At 42.5% G+C, this 20,166-nt stretch overlaps 1 protein-coding gene across 3 annotated transcripts in view; it reads right to left on the reverse strand.

Moving 5' to 3' along the window:
- Positions 1-20,166, reverse strand: part of LOC121540498 (CMP-N-acetylneuraminate-beta-1,4-galactoside alpha-2,3-sialyltransferase) — a 108,169-nt gene that overhangs the window by 52,154 nt on the left and 35,849 nt on the right. For all 3 annotated transcript variants that reach the window (XM_041849413.2, XM_041849412.2, XM_041849414.2), the window contains one exon: positions 7,199-7,293. In XM_041849413.2, the coding sequence (XP_041705347.1) occupies positions 7,199-7,293 (95 nt within the window). The remainder of the gene's footprint in view (positions 1-7,198; positions 7,294-20,166) is intronic.

A 20,166-nucleotide genomic window follows, 5' to 3' on the forward strand; every position in this document is an offset into this window, starting at 1 on the left:
CGGATTACATCTTCAAACTAAGGGCAACCATGGAATCCGTGACAGAGAGGGAGAAGTGTCCATCCATGTATACGGGTAAGATCGTCTAGCTAGCTACATTTTCAGATATTACACGTTTCTAATTTTGTCAAAGTCGTTTATTTCAAGTTAAAGCGTATTGTTAGCTAGCTAGCTAATGTTAGCTGGCTGGCTCGCTAGCTAACGTTATGTGTATGATCTGTGTTACTGTAGTAATATTATTTGTATCTCAGTGCCATTTGCATTGCTAGTTATAGCCTAATGATAGCTAGCTAGCTGGTTGGTTAGCTACCTTCAGATTCCTGCAGGGTAGTAACGTTATGAGTTGAGATGATGGTTTAGCTAGCTACAGTGAAGGAAATATTTGATCCCTTGCTGATTTTGTACATTTGCCCACTGACAAAGACATGATCAGTCAATACTTTTAATGGTAGGTTTATTTGAACAGTGAGAGACAGAATAACAACAAAAAAATCCAGAAAAATGCATGTCAAAAATGTTATTAATTGATTTGCATTTTAATGAGGGAAATAAGTATTTGACCCCTCTGCAAAACATGACTTAGTACTTGGTGGCAAAACCCTTGTTGGCAATCACAGAGGTCAGACGTTTCTTGTAGTTGGCCACAAGGTTTGCACATATCTCAGGAGGGATTTTGTCCCACTCCTCTTTGCAGATCTTCTCCAAGTCATTAATGTTTCGAGGCTGACGTTTGGCAACTCGAACCTTCAGCTCCCTCCACAGATTTTCTATGGGATTAAGGTCTGGAGACTGGCTAGGCCACTCCAGGACCTTAATGTGCTTCTTCTTGAGCCACTCCTTTGTTACCTTGGCCGTCTGTTTTGGGTCATTGTCATGCTGGAATACCCATCCACGACCCATTTTCAATGCCCTGGCTGAGGGAAGGAGGTTCTCACCCAAGATTTGATGGTACATGGCCCCGTCCATCGTCCCTTTGATGCGGTGAAGTTGTCCTGTCCCCTTAGCAGAAAAACACCCCCAAAGCATAATGTTTCCACCTCCATGTTTGACGGTGGGGATGGTGTTCTTGGGGTCATAGGCAGAATTCCTCCTCTTCCAAACACGGCGAGTTGAGTTGATGCCAAAGAGCTCGATTTTGGTCTCATCTGACCACAACACTTTCACCCAGTTCTCCTCTGAATCATTCAGATGTTAATTGGCAAACTTCAGACGGTCTTGTATATGTGCTTTCTTGAGCAGGGGGACCTTGTGGGAGCTGCAGGATTTCAGTCCATCACGGCGTAGTGTGTTACCAATTGTTTTCTTGGTGACTATGGTCCCAGCTGCCTTGAGATCATTGACAAGATCATCCCGTGTAGTTCTGGGCTGATTCCTCACCGTTCTCATGATCATTGCAAATCCACGAGGTGAGATCTTGCATGGAGCCCCAGGCCGAGGGAGATTGACTGTTACTTTGTGTTTCTTCCATTTGCGAATAATCGCACCAACTGTTTTCACCTTCTCACCAAGCTGCTTGGCGATGGTCTTGTAGCCCATTCCATCCTTGTGTAGGTCTACAATCTTGTCCCTGACATCCTTGGAGAGCTCTTTGGTCTTGGCCATGGTGGAGAGTTTGGAATCTGATTGATTGATTGCTTCTGTGGACAGGTGTCTTTTATACAGGTAACAAACTGAGATTAGGAGCACTCCCTTTAAGAGTGTGCTCCTAATCTCAGCTCATTACCCGTATAAAAGACACCTGGGAGCCAGAAATCTCTCTGATTGAGAGGGGGTCAAATACTTATTTCCCTCATTAAAATGCAAATCAATTTCTAACATTTTTGACATGCGTTTTTCTGGATTTTTTTGTTGTTATTCTGTCTCTCACTGTTCAAATAAACCTACCATTAACATTATAGACTGATAATTTATTTGTCAGTGGGCAAACGTACAAAATCAGCAGGGGATCAAATACTTTTTTCCCTCACTGTACATGTCTAAACAAAAGATTCCACTATGCAAGTAACCATTTCAATAGAATATTCATGATGTCACTGCGACAACTGTCGATAGATGTTGCTGGTAAATTCACTCTGGCTATCTACTCCGATTTCAGAGTACTCTCGTCATACTGACGAATGTATGAATGCTCAACACCCATTGAATATGGCCGGCGTCAGTAAATGTTGGCAAAAAAGCATAATTAAATTGTTGCCAGAAGCACAGTTACGGTCACAATCATAAAAACAACCTAACCAGCTCTACTAGGGTGAGTAAAATGGTCAGAGTGAGCTGTTCTCTCATTTGTGTCTGGAAGTAGCTAGCAAGCTAGCCAAGCGTGGATGCTTGACTGCTGTTGTTAGGGCCAGAACGCTCGAATCAACCCTACTCCTCAGCCAGAGCGTCCAGTGTGTGCTCTGAACGCTCCGAGAGGAAAATGCTCTGAATTTACGAATGGACAACGTGAGAATGCTATTCATTGACTACAGCTCAGCATTCACACCATAGTGCCCTCAAAGCTCATCACTAAGCTAAGGATCCTGGGACTAAACACCTCCCTCTGCAACTGGATCCTGGACTTCCTGACGGGCCGCCCCCAGGTGGTAAGGGTAGGTAACAACACATCTGCCACACTGATCCTCAACACAGGGGCCCCTCAGAGGTGCGTGCTCAGTCCCCTCCTGTACTCCTTGTTCACCCATGACTGCATGGCCAGGCACGACTCCAACACCATCATTAAGTTTGCAGACGACACAACAGTGGTAGGCCTGATCACAGACAACGATGAGACAGCCTATAGGGAGGAGATCATAGACCTGGCCGTGTGGTGCCAGGATAACAACCTATCCCTCAACGTGACCAAGACAAAGGAGATGATTGTGGACTACAGGAAAAAAAAGAGGACTGAGCACGCCCCCATTCTCATCGACAGGGCTGTAGTGGAACACGTTGAGAGCTTCAAGTTCCTTGGTGTCCACATCACCAACGAACTATCATGGTCCAAACACACCAAGACAGTCGTGAAGAGGGCACGACAAAGCCTATTCCCCCTCAGGAGACTGAAAAGATTTGGCATGGGTCCTCAGATCCTCAAAAAATTCTACAGCTGCACCATCGAGAGCATCCTGACTGGTTGCATCACCGCCTGGTATGGCATCTGCTTGGCCTCCGACCGCAAGGCACTACAGAGGGTAGTGCGTACGGCCCAGTACATCACTGGGGCCAAGCTTCCTGCCATCCAGGACCTCTATACCAGGCGGTGTCAGAGGAAGGCCCTCAAAATTGTCAAAGACTCCAGCCACCCTAGTCATAGACTGTTCTCTCTGCTACCGCACGGCAAGCGGTACCGGAGTGCCAAGTCTAGGTCCAAAAGACTTCTCAACAGCTTCTACCCCCAAGCCATAAGACTCCTGAACAGCTAATCATGGCTACCCGGACTATTTGCACTGCCCCCCACCCCCACCCCATCTTTTTACGCTGCTGCTACTCTTTAACTCTACCCACATGTACATATTACTTCAACTACCTCAACTAGCCGGTGCCCCCGCACATTGACTCTGCACCGATACCCCCCTGTATATATAGCCTCCCTACTGTTATTTTATTTAACTTCTGCTCTTTTTTTCTCAACACTTTTTTGTTGTTGTTTTATTTTACTTTTTTTATTAAAAATAAATGCACTGTTGGTTAAGGGCTGTAAGTAAGCATTTCACTGTAATGTCTGCACCTGTTGTATTCGGCGCATGTGGCCAATACAATTTGATTTGATTTGATTTGAGTTAACGAATGCCCAGAGCGCAGTCTGGCACTCCAGATTGAATTTACGAACACACCCATAGTATAAACCAGCCTTTAGTCTTGAAATATTTGGTTGTTTAGTACATAGCCTCACATGTGAATCCTTAAAGAGATGGGTGGGGCTAGGGCTTAACAGGGTGTGAACGACGCTGAATGGGTGTAGAAAAAGAAGAGCTCTCCAGTAGGTGTATATATATATATATATATATATATATATTATTTAATTGTTTTGCTCCTGAACTTCTTCTACTCTCAACCTCTCCGATCATTTTCATGATGTCCATCCGGTTTGCTTCTATATGCCATATCTTTCTAACTGTGCTCTTTCCCAAAAGCTCCCAATATACAACCTATATACTTATTATGGACACAGTATGCTTACATTATTAGCTATCTTTGTTATTATTTGTTGTTATTTGTTATTAGTCCCATCCTTCAACTCTATTCAATACCTCCCATTTATCTCTTAACACCATCCATATATGATTTCTATTTGCCATATATATTTCAACCGTACTGTGATGTTTTACAAAAGTTCTGAACCTTTCTATTCTCATTGCTTCTACAGATTGTGAATTAAAAATAAACATTTTTGCTAAAAGTATTATTAGCCTATAGCAGTGTTTCTTAATCCTGGTCCTGGGGACACGGAGGGTGCACATTTCAGTTTTTGCCCTAGCACAAAACCCACAATTTCACTAGTAAAACGTTTGATGATGAGTTGATTAGTGGAATGAGGTGTTTAGTGCTAAAACAAAAATGTGTACCCCTTTGGGTCCCCAGGCTCTGGATTAGGAAATGACTGCCTCTGAGTGATCCTTAACTATACTATAGTAGATTGTGTCACGGGATGTGTCATTTGTTCAAAATCATGTGTACGGCGCTTGTAACGCTAAGGTAGTGGGTTCGATCCCCGGGACCACCCATACACAAAAATAAAAATAAAAAATGTATGCACGCATGACTGTAAGTCGCTTTGGATAAAAGCGTCTGCTAAATGGCATATTATTATTATTATTATTATTATGTGTCATACTGTAGGCCAATAAAAGCATTGATGTAGAGACAGTCTCAGATCTGTCAAAAATGACTCGCATATCTGTAGTGTGACTAACACTGGAGAGATGGGGAGGGAGAGGGCAGCATATTAAATGGTACCCTACTCCCTATATACAGTTGAAGTTGGAAGTTTACATACACCTTAGCCAAATACATTTAAACTCAGTTTTTCACAATTACTGACATTTAATCCTAGTAAAAAGTCCCTGTCTTAGATCAGTTAGGATCACCACTTTATTTTAAGAATGTGAAATGTCAGAATAATAGTAGAGAGAATTATTTATTTCAGCTTTTATTTCTTTCATCACATTCCCAGTGGGTCAGAAGTTTACATACACTCAATTAGTATTTGGTAGCATTGCCTTTAAATTGTTTAACGTTTCGGGTAGCCTTCCACAAGCTTCCCACAATAAGTTGGGTGAATTTTGGCCCATTCCTGCTGACAGAGCTGGTGTAACTGAGTCAGGTTTGTAGGCCTCCTTGCTCGCACACACTTTTTCAGTTCTGCCCACAAATGTTCTATAGGATTGAGGTGAGGGCTTTGTGATGGCCACTCCAATACCTTGACTTTGTTGTCCTTAAGCCATTTTGCCACAACTTTGGAAGTATGCTTGGGTTCATTGTCCATTTGGAAGACCCATTTGCGACCAAGCTTTAACTTCCTGACTGATGTCTTGAGATGTTGCTTCAATATATCCACATAATTTGTCTTCCTCATGATGCCATCTATTTTGTGAAGTGTACCAGTCCCTCCTGCAGCAAAGCACCCCCACAGCATGATGCTGCCACCCCCGTGCTTCACGGTTGGGATGGTGTTCTTCAGCTTGCAAGCCCCCCCTTTTTCCTCCAAACATAACGATGGTCATTATGGCCAAACAGTTTTATTTTTGTTTCATCAGACCAGAGGACATTTCTCCAAAAAGTACTATCTTTGTCCCCATGTGCAGTTGCAAACCGTAGTCTGGCTTTTTTATGGCGGTTTTAGAGCAGTGGCTTCTTCCTTGCTGAGCGGCCTTTCAGGTTATGTCAATATAGGACTTGTTTTACTGTGGATATAGATCGTTTTGTACCTGTTTCCTCTAGCATCTTCACAAGGTCCTTTGCTGTTGTTCTGGGATTGATTTGCACTATTCGCACCAAAGTAATTTGTGGAGTGGTTGAAAAGCGAGTTTTAATGACTCCAACCTAAGTGTATGTAAACTTCCGACGTCAACTGTAGTGCACTACTTTTGACCAGGGCCCACAGGGCTCTGCTTAGAAGTAGTGCACTATATAGGCAATAGGGTGCAATTTGGGACACAGCCAGGGAGAGGAGGTGTTGACTATTGTGGTGATATCCCAGAGAGTAGAGTGTGTTGGTTGGGCATCCTGGTTCAGATCAGCCATGAGGGTGAGGGCAGGCAGTCTGGCCACAAATAGCTTACTGATTATTATGGATTAATAGGTCTCTCTTACATAAGATATCATTTCAATGAGAATAACCTGTATAAATACAGGTTAAAATAAATAAAACGGATTAGATGATGCTGTGTTGAAGACAGGATAGTGGCTGTCTACATACTGTAGCTAATCATTCCACGACTAACATGTGTTTGGGTGGGAGACTTGTGGCGTGAGGAAGAAAGGTGTGGGGCTGAGACTGGGGCTTTCCAATCAGGGCTAGTGATTGGTAGGCAGAAGGATGTGATGGTCAGACAGTGGTTCTGTAGTGTGTTGGTACTGCTCAATGTTACTGTTCAGTGTTACCGAGAAAGGGCAGGGCATGGATGGAGTCAGGTATCAGAGTCAGACAGATTTCTACGAGAACACTAGCTAGCAAACACCCTTCCTCTGACACCGAGAACCATGAACTTCAAGCCATGTTCTGCACATGCAACATGGAGAGCTAGACTACAAAGTCATCCTTCTGATACCTTTCCAGGGATATTTAGCACAACTTGAGAGCACTGACACCATCATTATCATCATTACATTTAGACAGATTTATATTAAAACAGCTATAATATTTATATTTATGTAAAATGAACACGTGTAACACCAACTTTATAAGAGATTTGATGAGATTAAACACCAGTTACACTGGTGATCTCATAAAAAAAAAAAAAGGATAAGCGAGGGGCTGCAAGAAATGCTTTGCTTTGCTGTGATAGCCTGATCCCTGCATAGCTAGGAGAAACAGTGACGTTCTTCTCAATAAGGCCAGTATTTGGACATGGTGTACTCTCCCTCATTTGAGCAGTGACCCAGAGCATAGACATCCTCCTCCCTGTAGTTGAGCTACTGGTCAACAGTGTCCTCTCCAAGGTCTCCCCATTCCTCTGTGTAATCCAAAATGAAATAGATCTAAAATGGAGGTCCATACCTTGCTTTTTCATTCCAAAAGGTGGGAAGAATTTGCTGATCTTGGTGAATCGTCTAAAATTCAGATCAAGGAACATGGGGGCTGGTTTAGTGAACCTGGAGATAGAGAAAAACAGAGAGAGCACAAGATATAACAACTGAGAATGAGACTATATATCCCATAATGACAGAGCAAAAACAGTTGTAAAAAACACAACACATGTTTGTTTTTTTTACACAAGTATTCAGACCCTTTACTCAGTACTTTGTTGAAGCACCTTTGGCAGTGATTACAGCCTCTAGTCTTCTTGGGAATGACGCTACAAGCTTGGCACACCTGTATTTGGGGAGTTTCTCCCATTTTTCTCTGCAGATCCTTTCAAGCTCCGTCAGGTTGGATGGGGAGCGTCGCTGCACAGCTATTATCAGGTCTCTCCAGAGATGTTCAATCGGGTTCAAGTCCGGGCTCTGGCTGGGCCACTCAAGGACATTCAGAAACTTGTCCCGAAGCCACTCCTGCGTTGTCTTGGCTGTGTGCTTAGGGTCACTGTCCTGTTGGAAGGTGAACCTTCGCCCCAGTCTGAGGTCCTAAGCGCTCTGGAGCAGGTTTTCATCAAGGATCTCTCTGTACTTTGCTCTGTTCATCTTTCCCTCAATCCTGACTAGTCTCACAGTCTCTGCCGCTGAAAAACATCCCCACAGCATGATGCTGCCACCACCATGCTTCACCGTAGGGATGGTGCCAGGTTTCATCCAGACGTGACACTTAGCATTCAGGCCAAAGAGTTCAATCTTGGTTTCATCAGACCAGAGAATCTTGTTTCTAATGGTCTGAGAGTCCCTTAGGTGCCTTTTGGCAAACTCCAAGCGGGCTGTAATGTGCCTTTTACTGAGGAGTGGCTTCCGTCTGGCCACTATACCATAAAGGCCTGATTGGTGGAGTGCTGCAGAGATGGTTGTCCTTCTGGTAGGTTCTCCCATTTCCACAGAGCAACTCTGGAGCTCTGTCAGAGTGACCATTGGGTTCTTGGTCAATTACGATTCTCATATTTAAATAAGGTATTTCCGTTTTTTTTATGTTATACATTTGCAAACATTTCTAAAAACCGGTTTTCGCTTTGTCATTATGGGGTATTGTGTGTAGATTGATGAGGGAAAAAAATATTTAATACATTTTAGAATAAGGCTGTAACGTAACAAAATGTGGAAAAAGGGAAGGGGTCGGAATACTTTCCAAATGCACAGTAAGTGCAGACATCACCTAGACAGACAGACAGCCCCCATGTGGAGGTAAGGCAGGAGATGCTCTGATTAATGTGAGGCAGCATGCTCTACAGGATTACAGGAGTTGTGTTTCAAGTAATCTATTGGCTGTCCTTGTCTTTATCAGCACCCAGAGTACAGGGAGGGAGGGATGGATGGATGGGCAGAGAGATAGAGAGAGAGAGAGCGAGAGGGGAGCATCCTTCATCCGACCTAGCGTGAGAGGAAATGCAGAGATGCATCTAAAAACAGATTAGGACATAGGCTTAGCTGAGCAAACGCTGTCTGGACAACTGGCAGGAATGCATGGGAACTTCAAGGGGTTATGCCTCAACGGGAATCTCCTGCTCTCCAGTCTGTCTCAAACAGTTGTCAATGCACTGACAGAAAGTTTTAGCATCACCACTATGTTGTTTTGACAAACAAACCATACTGCTGTCTATGTCCTGCCTGTGATTAGCCACATCGTCTTGACAGACCACACAAAGGTAAAACCTATTGAATATGAAACACCTGTGATGAATGTACGTCACAGGCTACTGTACACAAAATCAATGGTTCCATCATCCATTGAAATCAGATGCTTTGTGACATTCAGCAGTTCCACCCTTCATTGCAGGCAGTTGACTGTGATTCAGGTGCATCTGATGGTGAGGGTGAGATAAAGAGCTATCATTCTGCACAGCATTGTATCTCATTGGTCTTTACAGTGAGAGGGAGCAACAACAGTTTACCCAGAGGCCGGAAAGCATCCTTCAAAATGCCCTGCCACCTGCACCAATTCAAATAAATCATTCTACCACAGGACTTATAGTAACTGTAATAATCCTACATACAACATTTCCAATTGATGATTCTCCCTTTTAGACAGTTTTCCCCATACATCTGAAGTCTGATTGAGTTTCAGGGTGCATGTTCAACAATGCATGTAAAATGCAAATTACATAGTTAACTCGTTTTTGTTGGTTTAGTGTCTCAAATAACATTTAGGATATTCTTGTCTATTTAGTGCTCACATCCGTCTCCACTTTAAGGCATTAGGCCTCGGATGTACAGCAGCTACAGACTGCCCAGCAAACCGGGAACATTCCAAGAATATGCTATAAAAATAACATCCTTGGAATGTTCTCTGAACATTAACTAAAATGTTGTGAACAACATCTGTAACAACCACCACAGAAAATTCCCCAAACATTTTCGTTAGGTTTCCAGGTACTGGTACTGCGTCCAAAATATCAGTCGATCAGTTACTGCACTTTTACTGCAGTTTCAAATCTGCAATCTTTTTTTTGTAAGGGCACCCACTACGTACTCTTTAAAAAGCCTACATCTGTGTCAGTGAAAGGCTGTTAAGACCAATACTCGAATTGAGGGGGTATGAGAGGGTATGCCTTAGGCCTACCTTTTATTAAAGAAAATGTCAAAAAGCACAGGCTTTTAAGATTTAAAAAAATGAAACAGATCCAATTATATAAAGTGATCTATAACAGCGCTTTCATTGTTTCATTTCTTTGACATTCAGAGGCTGACTTTGTTTGGGAAGTCATCTATTTCTGTCACTATCAATTGATTAAGCTATGCACTTGCTGTACAATAGAAGATGTTTAAATCCAGACAGCTTTTAGGGAAACACTTGTGACCTTCTCTCGTTGGGTTAAGGTACGGAAGAAGAGTAGCCAGCAGTTAAAGCTTAAAATGTTCTGCGTCGGTAGGCCTACTCTGTCTGGGGTGGAAAGGTAGGCATAACTTTTGAAAGTACCTAATGACTTTTGAAGATTCCTAATGACGTCTTAGATTGAATTATTTGCAAACAGGGAAATTGTTTTTGCAAACAAGACACACTGTTGTGGCATTGGAGAAATATGATAAGATGAACACAGGCCTATCTCTCTGTCCATTCTTAGCCTGTAATTTCGGTAATTTGTGTGGTATAAAAAACATTTCATATGTGGTTTTAATATGTAAAATTACGTAGAATTGCATGAAATGTTTATAAAAGGCAATTTTTTCTCACACCTCCAAATACGATGATAGATTCATGCAATGCTTTTACTATAACGGAGATCTTTCTAACCCTACTCTTATCCACGGTGGTCTGCGAACCCACAATCTTCTGGCCTGCAGCCTTGTGCACTATCAGAATTCCTGCGTTGCCATGTAATGCAGACAAGATGAAGAACAGTTTCTAAAACTGCATATCTAGGCAATGGTCTGTCCAACAATTAAGGGTAAATGGTAGACATGTTCTCTGCTATCCACTTTGTTTTCATTATTGTTTTGGGTATAGAGGAGGGTCACTTGTTTTTTTTCAAGCGTTCAGGGAGTGTGTAGATAAAATATATTTTGCTGAAGGGAGGGACATCCATTCATTTCAGAGAGGTCCAATTTTCTCCATGTAACCCTTATTATAAATAATGTTCACTCCCTAAGAACAAAAAAGCTCATTTTTCTTTTCATGAATTTGTACGATATAGCCAATTTGGACTTTGTGGCTGTTTTATCTAGTGGAAACCCAAGTGTAGGCTACAGAGAAAAGCTGTTTGGTTCTCAGACGACTCGCGAATCGGAAGAACTTTGCTGCAGGTTTTTCTGATTAATAAACATTGTCATGCTGGTGGGTGGTAACATTTAAATAAAACCCAGCCCTGAAACGAAACGTAGACTGAAAAGAATTTGCACGTCATCTCATAGGAAAAGACACGTAAGACTCATGGAATAATCCTGAGTCATACATTCAGATTTGGCACTTCAAGCCCGAATATATCATACTTTGACTAAAACGATGACTTGTTGACTTACATCTTTGTGCAACATCATGGGTAAGCTCTGGCCATCGTCTTTCAGCTCGAAAAAGTGGATTTCTACTGGTGTGGGCGTTTAATGATCTGACTGCAGAACTGAAGATTTCAGGTTCAATCCCACATATTCTGTAAACATGTTTCTTAAATAAAAAATTTAAATAAACTGATATTGAGGCTGATACAGTGCATTCCTTGAATATTTCCACATTTTGTTACGTTATAGCCTTATTCTAATAGCTTTTATTGATTAAATTGTGCCCCCCCCATCAATCTACACACAATACACCATAATGACAAAGCAAAAACAGGTTGACATTTTTGCAAAATAAAAGCTGAAAAACTTACTGAAATATCACATTTACATAAGTATTCAGACGCTTTACTGAGTACTTTGTTGAAGCAACTTTGGCAGTCTTCTTGGGTATGACGCTACAAGCTTGGCACACCTGTATTTGGGGAGTTTCTCCCATTCTTCTCTGCAAAATCTTCTCAAGCTCTGTCATGTTGGATGGGGAGCTGCACAGCTATTTTCAAATAAAATAAAATAAAATCCAATCAAATGTTATTTGTCATATACACGTGTTTAGCAGATGTGATTGCGGGTGTAGCGAAATGCTTGCGCTTCTAACGACAGTGCAGTAATATCTAACAAGTAATATCTAACAATTTCACAACATATACCCAATACACACAAGTCTAAGTAAGGAATGGAATTAAGAATATATACATATATGGACGAGCAATGACAGAGCGGCATGGACTACGATACAGTAGAATGTTATAGAATACGGTATATACAGTGAGGGAAAAAAGTATTTGATCCCCTGCTGATTTTGTATGTTTGCCCACTGACAAAGAAATGATAAGTCTATAATTTTAATGGTAGGTTTATTTGAACAGTGAGAGACAGAAAAACTAAACAAAAATCCAGAAAAACGCATGTCAAAAATTTTATGAATTGATTTATATTTTAATGAGGGAAATAAGTATTTGACCACTCTGCAAAACATTACTTAGTACTTGGTGGCAAAACCCTTGTTGGCAATCACAGAGATCAGACGTTTCTTGTAGTTGGCCACCAGGTTTGCACACATCTCAGGAGGGATTTTGTCCCACTCCTCTTTGCAGATCTTCTCCAAGTCATTAAGGTTTCGAGGCTGACGTTTGGCAACTCGAACCTTCAGCTCCCTCCACAGATTTTCTATGGGATTAAGGTCTGGAGACTGGCTAGGCCACTCCAGGACCTTAATGTGCTTCTTCTTGAGCCACTCCTTTGTTGCCTTGGCCATGTGTTTTGGGTCATTGTCATGCTGGAATACCCATCCACGACCCATTTTCAATGCCCTGGCTGAGGGAAGGAGGTTCTCACCCAATATTTGACGGTACATGGCCCCATCCACCGTCCCTTTGATGCGGTGAAGTTGTCCTGTCCCCTTAGCAGAAAAACACTTTTCACCCAGTTCTCCTCTGAATCATTCAGATGTTCATTGGCAAACTTCAGAAGGGATATATATGTGCTTTCCTGAGCAGGGTGACCTTGCGGGCGTTGCAGGATTTCAGTCCTTCGCGGCATAGTGTGTTACCAATTGTTTTCTTGGTGACTATGGTCCCAGCTGCCTTGAGATCATTGGCAAGATCATCCCGTGTAGTTCTGGGCTGATTCCTCACCGTTCTCATGATCATTGCAACTCCCGAGGTGAGATCTTGCATGGAGCCCCAGGTCGAGGGAGATAGACAGTTATTTTGTGTTTCTTCCATTTGCAAAAAATCGCACCAACTGTTGTCACCTTCTCACCAAGCTGCTTGGCGATGGTCTAGTAGCCCATTCCAGCCTTGTGTAGGTCTACAATCTTGTCCCTGACATCCTTGGAGAGCTCTTTGGTATTGGCCATGGTGGAGAGTTTGGAATCTGATTGATTGATTGCTTCTGTGGACAGGTGTCTTTTATACAGGTAACAAGCTGAGATTAGGAGCACTCCCTTTAAGAGTGTGCTCCTAATCTCAGCTCATTACCTGTATAAAAGACACCTGGGAGCCAGAAATCTTTCTGATTGAGAGGGGGTCAAATACTTATTTCCCTCATTAAAATGAAAATCAATTTATAACATTTTTGACAAGCGTTTGTCTGGATTTTTGTGTTGTTATTCTGTCTCTCACTGTTCAAAAAAACCTACCATTAAAATTATAGACTGATCATTTCTTTTACATCTTTGTCAGTGGGCAAACGTACAACATTTTCCCTCACTGTATGTATAAGAAGGCTTAAAAGAAAGCATGGAATTCCTGATTAACCATACTGCCATGCAGTGGTGGAAAAAGTCCCCAATTGTCATACTTGAGTAAAAGTAAAGATACCTTAATAGAAAATGACTCAAGTAAAAGTGAAAGTAACCCAGTAAAATATTAATTGAGTAAAAGTCTAAAAGTATTTGGTTTGAAATATAGTTAAGTATCAAAAGTAAAAGTATAAATAATTTCAAATTCCTTATATTAAGCAAACAAGATGGCACCATTTTCTTGTTTTTTAAATGTATGGATAGCCAGGGGCTATCTCCAACAGTCAGACATAATTTACTAATAAAACATTTGTAGTGAGTCCGCTAGATCAGAGGCAGTAGGGATGACCAGGGATGTTCTCTTGATAATTGTGTGAATTGGACCATTTTCCCGTCCTGCTAAACATTCAAAATGTAATGAGTACTTTTGGGTGTTAGGGAAAATGTATGGAGTAAAAAGTACAATATTTTATTCAGGAATGTAGTGAAGTAAAAGTAAAAGTCATCAAAAATATAAATAGTAAAGTACAGATACTACTTAAGTAGTACTTTAAAGTATTTTTACTTAAGTACTTTACACCACTGCTACCATGGCTATTTACTGAAAAAGTAATATGGAAGAGCGCTTCCCTGGTGGTGCAAAGGATAAAAGACCTGGCTTGAGAACCAAACATTGCAGGTTCAAACCACACGTGCAGATTGTCAACATATGAAGTGTGAAAAATATGGTTGTGTTTGTAAGATTAAATGCTGTTCAAATGTCCTATGAATGAAATAATGTGCAGATTGTCAACATATGCAGTGTAAAAAATATGGTTGTGTTTGTAGGATTAAATGCTGTTCAAATGTTCAAATGAAATTAAAATGCCCCCATAATATTCTGGGCCCATAATATCACCTTAAAATGCAAATTGCCATTAAATCAAGAGAGAAACATAATGGGGATGTATTCCAAACTGCTTTAAGGAGCTACACATTTGCATGTTGAGAACATTGTGGTAATATTAGATCAAACTTAAATATAAAATGTTCTATATGTGAGAAGGAGAAACACCTGGATAGACAAGAACACAAATGTGAACTGGATCGGGATCGCTCAGTGACCAAAGTCTTCTCTTGTCACCAAAAAGACAAGGTCAACATTCACTACACACCATGATCATTAATTGCAGGCTTTGAGAAGACATTTGTGTATGTATCGTTCATAGTGAATTATGCTGTCCTTTTAATAATGACCAATATCAAAACAACCAAATAAAGTTCATGTCAGTGGTAACTTATTGAGACATCTGACATTTGTAATAGATAATGATGTGTAAAATAGAATTGTCTGAAATTTGTAATGACCCAGTATGAACATGTGTTTCCATAGTGTTGTGGATGGTAGGATATCAGTGACCTTTCACCAGGCAGAGGCAAATGGTCTATCTCAATAGTTTTTTCCTCGATTCCCTGTGCCTCTCTCCTCACCTCCTTCTAAAAATGCATTGGAGGAGAATATCCGAGGTCCTCTCCCCTCAGATTTTCTCCACCAATATGTTTTTGAGGTGGCGAAGAGAGAGGACACAAGGAATCAAGGAAAGATGAATTGAGAAGAAGCCACAGGAAGGTCAACATCGTCACTGAGGGTGCCCTGACCTTTGACCCCTGAGCTGTCCAATGAGAGGACCATCTGAGTCACTCTGACCAATCGTATGGGGTCAGGTCACCTATGACTCTCCATGGCTGTCTAGCTAGCTGGTGAGGGCCGGACAATGGGCAAGTGGTCTGCCAGCAGACAAGGAAATGGTTCCATGAGTAAGGTTTTTTTCTGGACGGAGGAAGCGACTCATATAGGATCTGAGATGGAGCTGACGATAATCTGTGGGCTTATTGTGATCATGCAAACAATATTATAAACGCGATCGATAAAAGACAGTACTGCGCAGCTGTCTTCATCGACCTGGCCAAGGCTTTCGACTCTGTCAACCACCGCATTCTTATTGGCAGACTAAATAGCCTTGGTTTCTCTAATGACTGCCTCGCCTGGTTCACCAACTACTTCTCAGATAGAGTTCAATGTGTCAAATCGGAGGGCCTGTTGTCTGGACCTCTGGACGTCTCTATGGGCGTGCCACAGGGTTCAATTCTCGGGCCGACTCTATTCTCTGTGTATATCAATGATGTCGCTCTTGCTGCTGGTGACGCTCGGATCCACCTCTATGCGGACGACACCATTTTGTATACATCTGGCCCTTCATTGGACACTGTGTTAACAAACCTCCAAACGAGCTTCAATGCCATACAACACTCCTTCCGTAGCCTCCAACTGCTCTTTAACACTAGTAAAACTAAATGCATGCTCGTCAACCGAACGCTGCTTGCACCAGCCCACCCGACTAGAATCACTACTCTCGGCGGGTCTGACCTAGAGTATGTGGACAACTACAAATACCTAGGTGTCTGGTTAGACTGTAAACTCTCCTTCCAGACTCACATTAAGCATCTCCAATCAAAAGTTAGATATAGAATCGGCTTCCTATTTCGCAACAAAGCCTCCTTCACTCATGCTGCTAAACATGCCCTCGTAAAACTGACTATCCTACCGATCCTTGACTTCGGCGATGTCATTTACAAAATAGCCTCCAACACCCTACTCAGCAAATTGGATGTAGTCTATCACAGTGCCATCCGTTTTGTCACCAAAGCCCCATATACTACCCACCATTGTGACCTGTACGCTCTTGTTGGCTGGCCCTCACTACATATTCGTCGCCAAACCCACTGGCTCCAGGTCATCTATAAAGCACTGCTAGGCAAATCCCCACCTTATCTTAGCTCATTGGTCTCCATAGCAACACCCATCTGTAGTCTGCGCTCCAGCAGGTATATCTCACTGGTCATCCCCAAAGCCAACACCTCCTTTGGCCGCCATTCCTTCCAGTTCTCTGCTGCCAATGACTGGAACGAACTGCAAAAATCTCTGAAGCTGGAGACTCTTATCTCCCTCACTAACTTTAAGCGTCAGTTGTCAGAGCAGCTTACCGATCACTGCACCTGTACACAGCCTTTCTGAAATTAGCCCACCCAACTACCTCATCCCCATATTGTTATTTATTTTGCTAATTTGCACCCCAGTATCTCTATTTGCACATCATCTTTTGCACATCTATCATTCCAGTATTATACGAAATTGTAACTATTTTGCACTATGGCCTATTTATTACATTTAAGTCATTTAGCAGACGCTCTTATCCAGAGCGACTTACAAATTGGTGCATTCACCCTATAGCCAGTGGGTTAACCACTTGACAAAAAAAAAAATATATATATATTTTTTAATTTTTATTTAATTTAATTTTTTATTTTTTTTTGGGGGGGGGGCTAGACGGATTACTTCATCCTATCCCAGGTATTCCTTAAAGAGGTGGGGTTTCAAATGTCTCCGGAAGGTGGTGAGTGACTCCGCTGTCCTGGCGTCGTGAGGGAGCTTGTTCCACCATTGGGGTGCCAGAGCAGTTTTTTTTGGGGGGGGCTAGACGGATTTATTGCCTTACCTCCATAACTTACTACATTCGCACACACTGTATATATATATTTTCTGTTGTATTTTTGACTTTATGTTTTGTTTACCCCATATGTAACTCTGTGTTGTTGTTTTTATTGCACTGCTTTGCTTTATCTTGGCCAGGTCGCAGTTGTAAATGAGAACTTGTTCTCAACTGGCTTACCTGGTTAAATAAAGGTGAAATAAAAAAAATACAAATAAAAATGCTGAGACTCCATGAAGTGGCATATACAATACAGTAGGATACAGAGTATTAGAAAGTACAACTGAATGGTAATGAGATGGAAAGCTGTGGTCAGAGAGTGAAAGAAAACCTTGAATAAGGCTGTCAAAGTGGCGCCATCATCATCTCAAGCAGAAGTAAAACGCTTTACAAAAATGGGAGAGAAAGTTATTATGGGGTGGTGAATCATAACGATGCATCATAAACCAAATTATATCATAAAGCGTAAACCAAATATGAAAACTGAAAAACAGATCAGATGATCAGATGATTTTTATCTCCTGGAGCCCAGTGTGGTGACAGACGTGCTGGTGAAGCTACGTCACAGAAGAGAGGTTGTGTTTTCTCTAGCAGGAGGTAAGCTTGGCTTCTTATATGGTGTTGAGTAAAGCTTAAACCATGTATTTAGATCGTAGGTAGGCAGTTGTAGTTAGGTATTGTAGGTAGTTTATTTAGGTAGTTATTTAGGTAGTTATTGTAGGTTTCCGTAGGTAATTATTGTAGGTAAGTATTGTTTACGGCGGAGCCCGGCGAAGCACGAGGCTAGCTAGCTAGCGGGTAGCTACTGGTAACGTTTAGCAACGGTGGAGAGTTGTTTCCAATGTTAATGTGCTAGCTAGCCAACGTTTAATTTTTGCTGCGTTATGAAAGGAACTAGACACGGACACGAATTATCTGTTTAGTGTGTTAACACACTATTGGTAGTTTGTTGTAACCAAGTATTGGTGCTAAACTGTGTGTTATTGGATGCTAGCATGCTAGTTAGCTATGGCGTCATAGTTAGGCATCGTGGGCTGTTGTGGGTAGTTACTGTAGGTTAGCATTGTTTTTTCGGCGGTGCCGGGTGTAGCACGAAGCTAGCTAGCTAGCCGTTCTTCAAACAAAGTCAACACAGTAGCCATTGCTAGCTAGCCAACACGACCAGCTAACTGTACTGTAGTAGCTAAATACAATATACTTGTGCTAACTAGCCAACGTTTAATTATTGCTGCGTTATGAAAGGAACTAGACACGGAAACGAATGATCTGTTTAGTGTGTTAACACACTATTGGTAGTTTGTTGTAACCAAGTATTGGTGCTAAACTGTGTGTTATTGGATGCTAGCATGCTAGCTAGCTATGGTGTCATAGTTAGGCATCGTGGGCTGTTGTGGGTAGTTACTGTAGGTTGGCATTGTTTTCGGCGGTGCCGGGTGTAGCACGAAGCTAGCTAGCTAGCCGTTTTTCGAACAGAGTCAACACAGTAGCCATTGTGTGCTGTACTGTGGCAGCTAAATACAATATATTTGTGCTAGCTAGCCAACGTTTAATTATTGCTGCGTTATGAAAGGAACTAGACACGGACACAAATTATCTGCTTAGTGTGTTAACACACTATTGGTGGTTTGTTGTGACCAAGTGTTGGTGCTAAACTGTGTGTTATTGGATGCTAGCATGCTAGTTAGCTATGGTGTCATAGTTAGCTAGCTGAATAAAGTGGGTTGAGTCTATTCCTTTAAACATTGAACCGCTGTGGTTCACAACAATTCTGATTTCTAAAGGTGGAAGTTGGGAGAGTTTTTGTTCGGGTGGTTCAGTGAAACAATTATAGTTTCTGAGGTGGAAGTTTTGGTGAGGGAGGCCCTGCTCTCTCCTCTCCCAGATGTTTAGTTCATTTCATTCCGATCTCCTCTGCATTATTGTAGCCATTTGCTACAGCCTGTCAACTATGCCTCTGCCTATCCCTGTTCTCTCCTCTCTGCACAGGCTACACAAACGCCTCACACCGCGTGGCTGCTGCCTCTCTAACCTGGTGGTCCCTGCACGCACCCCACACCTGGAGTTCCAGGTCTCAGGCAGCCTCTGGAACTGCCGTTCTGCTGCCAACAAAGCTGACTTCATCCCAGCCTATGCTAACCTCCAGTCCCTCGACTTCCTGGCGCTGACGGAAACATGGATTACCACTGAAAACACTGCAACTCCTACTGCTCTCTCCTCGTCTGACCATGTGTTCTCGCATACCCCGAGAGCATCTGGTCAGAGGGGTGGTGGCACAGGAATCCTCATCTCTCCCAATTGGACATTCTCAATTTTTCCCCTAACCCACCTGTCTATCTCCTCATTTGATTTCCATGCTGTCACAGTCACTAGCCCATTTAAGCTTAATATCCTTGTCATCTATCGCCCTCCAGGTTCCCTTGGAGAGTTCATCAATGAGCTTGACGCCTTGATAAGTTCCTTTCCTGAGGATGGCTCACCCCTCACAGTTTTGGGGGATTTCAACCTCCCTATGTCCACATTTGACTCATTTCTCTCTGCCTCCTTCTTTCCACTCCTCTCCTCTTTTGACCTCACCCTCTCACCGTCCCCCTACTCACAAGGCAGGCAATACGCTTGACCTCATCTTTACTTGATGCTGCTCTTCTACTAATCTCACTGCAACTCCCCTCCATGTCTCCGACCACTACTTTGTTTCCTTTTCTCTCTCGCTCTCCTCCAACACTACTCACTCTGCCCCTACACAGATGGTAATGCGCCGCCGCAACCTTCGCTCTCTCTCTCCCACTACTCTCTCCTCTTCCATCCTATCATCTCTTCCCTCTGCTCAATCCTTCTCCCTCCAATCTCCTGATTCTGCCTCCTCAACCCTCCTCTCCTCCCTTTCTGCATCCTTTGACTCTCTGTGTCCCCTATCCTCCCGGCCGGCTCGGTCCTCCCCTCCAGCTCCGTGGCTTGATGACTCATTGCGAGCTCACAGAACAGAGCTCCGGGCAGCGGAGCGGAAATGGAAGAAAACTAAACTCCCTGCCGACCTGGCATCTTTTCACTCCCTCCTCTCTACATTTTCTTCATCTGTTTCTGCTGCTAAGGCCACTTTCTACCACTCTAAATTCCAAGCAT

The sequence above is a fragment of the Coregonus clupeaformis genome, chromosome 26, assembly GCF_020615455.1.
Source record: "Coregonus clupeaformis isolate EN_2021a chromosome 26, ASM2061545v1, whole genome shotgun sequence".
NCBI classification, from domain to species: Eukaryota; Metazoa; Chordata; class Actinopteri; order Salmoniformes; family Salmonidae; genus Coregonus; species Coregonus clupeaformis.